General features: G+C 54.3%; 2 protein-coding genes across 2 annotated transcripts; one reads left to right on the forward strand and one right to left on the reverse strand.

The window, feature by feature from the left end:
• Positions 1-764: 764 nt before the first annotated feature.
• On the forward strand, positions 765-2,137 carry KD926_001188 (uncharacterized protein; the record flags this gene model as incomplete). Its single annotated transcript, XM_053104873.1, has 2 exons — positions 765-804; positions 864-2,137. 2 exons carry the CDS (start codon positions 765-767, stop codon positions 2,135-2,137), a joined length of 1,314 nt encoding a protein of 437 aa, XP_052951925.1.
• A 972-nt stretch (positions 2,138-3,109) lies between these two features.
• KD926_001189 (putative endosomal sorting complex protein TSG101) lies at positions 3,110-5,108 on the reverse strand (the record flags this gene model as incomplete). The annotated part of the gene is made up of 3 exons (XM_053104874.1): positions 3,110-4,812; positions 4,891-4,999; positions 5,055-5,108. The coding sequence occupies 3 exons, from the start codon at positions 5,106-5,108 to the stop codon at positions 3,110-3,112; spliced, it is 1,866 nt and encodes a 621-aa protein (XP_052951926.1).
• Positions 5,109-5,494: the final 386 nt, after the last annotated feature.

Consider the following 5,494-nt stretch of genomic DNA (forward strand, 5'->3'; position numbering starts at 1 on the left):
CGTAACGGCGTGGCTGCGAAGCGAAAGGCAAAAGGTCTGGCTCGTCGTCCGCTCTCCACCCGCAACCCACCCTCCTTCCATTCCATCCTCTCTCGCTCTCTCTCCCCCGTCCCGTCTGATTCCTCATTTCCTCATTCCTCCATCCTTTCTTTTGATTTCTTCCCTCCATTCCCTTCTCTTCCCCCTCCCTTCATACACCCCCCCATTTATATACCTTGTCCCCGCGGAGGATATTCAGCCACCGAATACTTTCCCCTGAGCCTCGTTGTCACTGCGGTGGTACCTGGCAGCCGCATCGCGTGTACTCCCGACGTCGACTTACCCGACTTCCGTGAAGCAGCCTATCAATGTCCCGGGTTTGACTTGTCCATCGCGGTGACTCGCCAACACGCTTGACTGGAAGGATCCCTAGAGCGACTCTCTCGACATCCCCAGTATCTCGCCATCTCGAAGAACTATGACCGGCCTTGTCTGCGATTACCTCCACAACTTTATCAACACTTTCGTTCACTCGCTTCAATAAAGACCTTTGCTTTTTAGATATCTCATTTTGTATGATCTAGCGATAACGCTCACGACTGGACGTCTGCTCGAGCATCCCACTCTCTTTTGAACCGTCTTCTTTCACGCTCTTTTCGCCGTTGACCGGCCCGTCGCTCTCTCTTTTCTTTGACAGTCCTGTCTTGCTCTCACGACCTTTGATCTTTTTCCACCTCTCTTTACCTCCCTCAACTTCCTATCCTCTGTCATTCACACTATCCATCATGGCTTTCGATTCCATCAACCCGTCTTCCTCCCTTAACGGTATGCTTGTTCGTCCGAAATCACTTTTGGTTGCCCTACTAACGGACCCGCTCCCAAAGTCCTCTCTTCACGATCTTGTGTCAAATGCTCGGATTCCGCGCCCTCATGCCCGACTTGCGATGATGGCTACACCTGTACCATGGTCAGTCAGTCTTGCGACCAGTGTGCCACTACGAAATGTATCCCATCTGCCAGCGACTCGAACTCTGGGGGCAGCTCGTCAGGAGGAGGTAACGATGCGGGTGCCATTGCAGGTGGTGTCATCGGTGGTGTCGCCTTTGTTGCAATCGTTACGTTCCTAGTATGGTGGTTCTTCATTCGCAAGAAGCGTAAGGAGTACGCCCAGCAAGCCGCCGCCGACTGTGAAAAATCATCCACATCGCCATCTGCCAACCCCTCCAGGAAATCGACCCATTCCATCGCCTCTACCGTCCTTACTCGCGCCTCCAACGTCATCCAGATTGCCTACATCCCTGGCGTTACCAACCGATCACCCCCGGAAACCCCGCTTGTACCTCCTGTTCCCCCGCTCCCCGGTGCTCACCCGGACCAGCATTTCTTCATGCCCGGTGACTTGCGCGACTCGTCTTGGTCCGACATGACGACGCAGGAGCGCCAGAGCATTGCACCCAGCCTTCGCAGCAGCGTGGCCACCACGATCTACCGCAACAACGCCATTGTTAGCCCCATGCCTGCGCAGCAAGTCATGCGTACCCGAGCTGCGGTCGTCAGCATCCACAACGGACCTAACGACCCTCAGACGGTTCAGGCGGCACCCGACGCTCCTGCTGTTCCCGCAATCACGCAGGCTCAACTCGCCAAGGCGGGCGTTGCCAACCCCAACGCCAACGCCAACAGCTCGATCGTGGCGCGGACCATGGTCGCCAAACCAGTCATGGTCAGAGGACCCTCGAAAAAGAAGAACGCGAACAAGAACGACGCCAAGTCCCCTGCAGTCCAGACGATCTCTGAGCGGTCAGAGTCGAGCGCCTCTACTTCAAACAAAGCAGCCAACCAATCCACCTCTGGATTCGATGCCAGCTCGTCAGAAGATGAAGACGAAGCTTCTCGACCCGCCCCCAGCAATGCCAAACCTACCGAGACTGCCCAATCTGAACCACAGTCGCGAGCACCGACCGTGATCGAGGATTCGCCCGCCACCAACCAAGGTCCTTTCACGGACCAACTCACAACAGAGGCCGACACGCGACGAACGTCACGAACGTCGTCTCACCTGGAGGCCAACGATGGTACTCGATCCAACCGAAGCAGCAGAGGTCCTCCTCCCGCTCGTGTCGAAAGTCCATTCTCCGACGCGAACGAGGTTAAATAAATAAAGTAAACAAGCAATATACCACTCCCTTTCATTTTTGACATCTTTATATTTTTCATTCCTTTATTTTTATACCTCCCCGGCCCGTTTTCTCTATATACTTTGTGATCGGCGCAAAAAGGAAGCTGCTTAGTCGCGTTGGATCCCGACCGCCTTGATAGAAGCCATGGTTTATTTTGATCTTTTTTCTTTGGGCTTTCACTTCTTTGTATCTATGAAAAATTGTGCTTCTTTTTACTTCGATCTATATAAGGGATGAGGAAAGGTCTGTTGGGTTTTATGCCTGCCCTTTCGACTTTCGTATATCGCTTTATTGTAGCCTGTATCCATGTGCATGTATATATATGCCCCGAACCCTGTCGGGTCCGTCCCTGTTGCGAATCTATCGACGTTAACTCTATTATAAACATGGTTACTATCACAAACAATACCTAGTACGTAATTCAACAAGCTGTGCAAAGAACACATTACTGAAATTCATAGATAGACGAAAAGATAGGTGAATAGATAGGTAGACAACAAAAAAATAAGCAGAACAGTACAATAAAACATGTCATCACCATCCTAACAAAAACATCACATGTACATACACAGGGATCAAGAAAATACAACGGAGTGAGCAAGCACCAAGTACATCATCGCGTCAAGTGTATAATCTCAAGTCGGTGATCTAACTAGCTTAGGTCATGAGATTGTTTTGGTTGTTCTCCTACGGACGCGCGTATTGCACTCTACCGGAACAGGGGTGAATCCAGGACCAGTGCCAATGGTGGAAGAACCAGGACCAGAGAAAAAGGATGAAGATGAAGGAGGAAGCTAATCAAAGATAGAGAATTCAGGGACAGATAGATAGAGAGAGGTATATACAAGCGCAGGAGCCAGAGAGCAGCGAGGATGCAAGATCTAGAATAAATAGATAGGTAGATCGATGAACCGAGAAAGACGCGACACAAGAGAAGAAGATGATGTTATCTATGAATGAGGGTAATCTTCCAGACCCATGCCGTTGCCGATTTTACGAATCAGGGCGCGTTTCAAGAACGCTTCACGCGCGAGACCACGCGTATGTCGCGACCAAGTCTCCACGCCGATGACGCCCTTGACGAGGGCGGACTGGAGAGCATAGATGGCCTGTTGGATACCGCGTTCCTCAGCGACGAGGTCGTAGAGTTGTTTGCCGACGACGGTGGGGGCGACGAGGACTTCGTCGATGGGAGGGAGTCCGGAGGGGGTGGGGTCAGAGCTGGACTGCGCCGGGGCGGTGGACGAGAAGATACGGGTCTGGGCGTCGGCGATGACGGCGTCGGCTCCGTGGAGAGATTGTTGCAGAATGGAGGAGTTGGACTGCAAGGTTGCGTTGAAGTTGCTGAGCGAGGAGATCTCGCCTTGCAGCGTGGCGACGGCGGCATGCAGGGACTGCGATTGCGAAAGAAGGGAGTGAGCGGCGGTCTCGGACTGGGCGACGTTGGTCTGGAGGGTTTCGGCCAGAGTCTTGGACACGGCTTGGAGGAGAGCGTCTTTCTCGGGATTCGGAGGGATCGGGGGCGCCGGGCCGGTGGGTGCAATCGAGGGGAGTTCTAGCTCGAAGGGTGAAGTAAGGAGGTCGGGGGTTTCTTTCTTCGGCTGGGCTGCAGGTTGCGTGACGGGGATGGTTTGGTGGAACGCGCGAGGGGAGGGCTGCGCAGCAGCTGGATGCGGCAGTGGGTGCTGATGCTGTGCGCCTGCTTGCTGATATGTCGCATGATGAGGCGGAGCCTGCTGAGGTGGGATATACGGCGGTTGCTGTTGCGGATGCGCCCTAGGGGGCAAGCTCTGGGATAGAGGACGTGCGGTCATACCATTGCCAAGCTGAGGATGAGCTGGACCTTGTGTATGCGCCGGAATTGGCTGCGCTGCGGGAGCCTGATGTTGAGGATGATAATGGTATGGACTCGCCGGTCCTTCTGATCGCTCGGGGACATACTGCGGGTGGCCACTCCCGGGGCTGCCAACACCCGCGTGCTGGTGAACCGATATTCTTCGGAGATCCTGCTCCTTTGGCGGAAGTGGAGGAATCGGAGAAGGGGTGTTGTTCTGCCATGTCGGAGTGCTTCGCTGCTGCTGCTGCTCGGGACTGACTACTTGGCCCGGTTTTGGGGGAGGTGGAGGAGGTGCCTGAGCTGTTGGCTGGGGAGATAGTACGCTCTGCGTCGTCGGAGGTGCATGCGCTGGAGGTCCAAGTTCGGGGGGAAGAGGAGGACGAGGCGGCGGCGCTTGCACTTGTTGTGGCTGTTGAGGTCGCTGGGGTATCTGCTGTTGCTGCTTATACTGGACGGGCGGCTCCTTGGCGAACACCTCTCGGAGTATTGAGACGAGGTCGACTAGCGATGATCTCTGCGATGATGCGTCAGTGGTCTGGTAACAGCCAGCATGACCCGTCCATGAATTATCACCCACCTCCCATGCCCCGGCCCAATGTGCCAGATAATGATGATAGACTCTGCCTTCCAACGTCACATGCTGACCAACCCTAACCGCCATATCCTTCGTCGGTGTCACGTAAACGATGGGTGGCTCGCGAGGATAGGTATTGGGGACCCATAGTACGACCGGGAATTTGTATACGGTGCCACGAAATGTCACTGGTAGTGTCCCCGAGAGTTGGAGTAAGAGGGCCGAGAAACCGGTCTCGTAGGCTGGAAGTCATCGAGACGCGCAGTTAACACCGGATCCTGTCTGCATCATTTTGCATTACAACACAATGGGAAACTCACTGTACACCTCTGTCCGTGGAAACAAGGACGGATACTGAGCCAGCACGTTGGCGACATCGTAGTATGTTCGGTTGGGGTCTTGATAAGTCTGCCTGGAATCGTAGTGATCCTGGCGAGAGTTAGCATGGATTGAACGGAATCGAATGATTTCTGGTATGAGGTACCCTGATCAGGACACTGTAGAGCCAGTTGAGCGTCCTCTGCGGCACCGCAGCCATGTTGACGGAGCAGGTGCGAGGACAGAGAGCATGGTTGGCTGGGAGTTTGGAGGTGACGAGATCGCGAGGGTCATCGATCGGCTCCCCGCAGTGGTCTTGGCTTCGTCCGGTGGGCCAAGATTCGGGCTGAGAGCTGCGGACTGCCGGGAAGAAAGGAGGTTCGACGAGGAATTGATCGAGCGATGTCAAGATAATCGCTTCCTGCGAGAAAACATCCAGAACACGGAGTAGGCGACTTCAAGGAGCTCTGGACACGAATTGGCGGTGGTTTGGCTGGTCACGCGGGGCTGACTCAGCCGATGTTAGTTAGTTAACGTATTTCCCCACCGAGTCGGCCACACCACCGAGTCGGCCACCTCATTAAAAATCTACGCGTTTTATCGCCC

The sequence above is a fragment of the Aspergillus affinis genome, assembly GCF_023601865.1.
Source record: "Aspergillus affinis strain CMG 70 chromosome Unknown NODE_122_length_107909_cov_88_106777, whole genome shotgun sequence".
Lineage (NCBI taxonomy): Eukaryota > Fungi > Ascomycota > Eurotiomycetes > Eurotiales > Aspergillaceae > Aspergillus > Aspergillus affinis.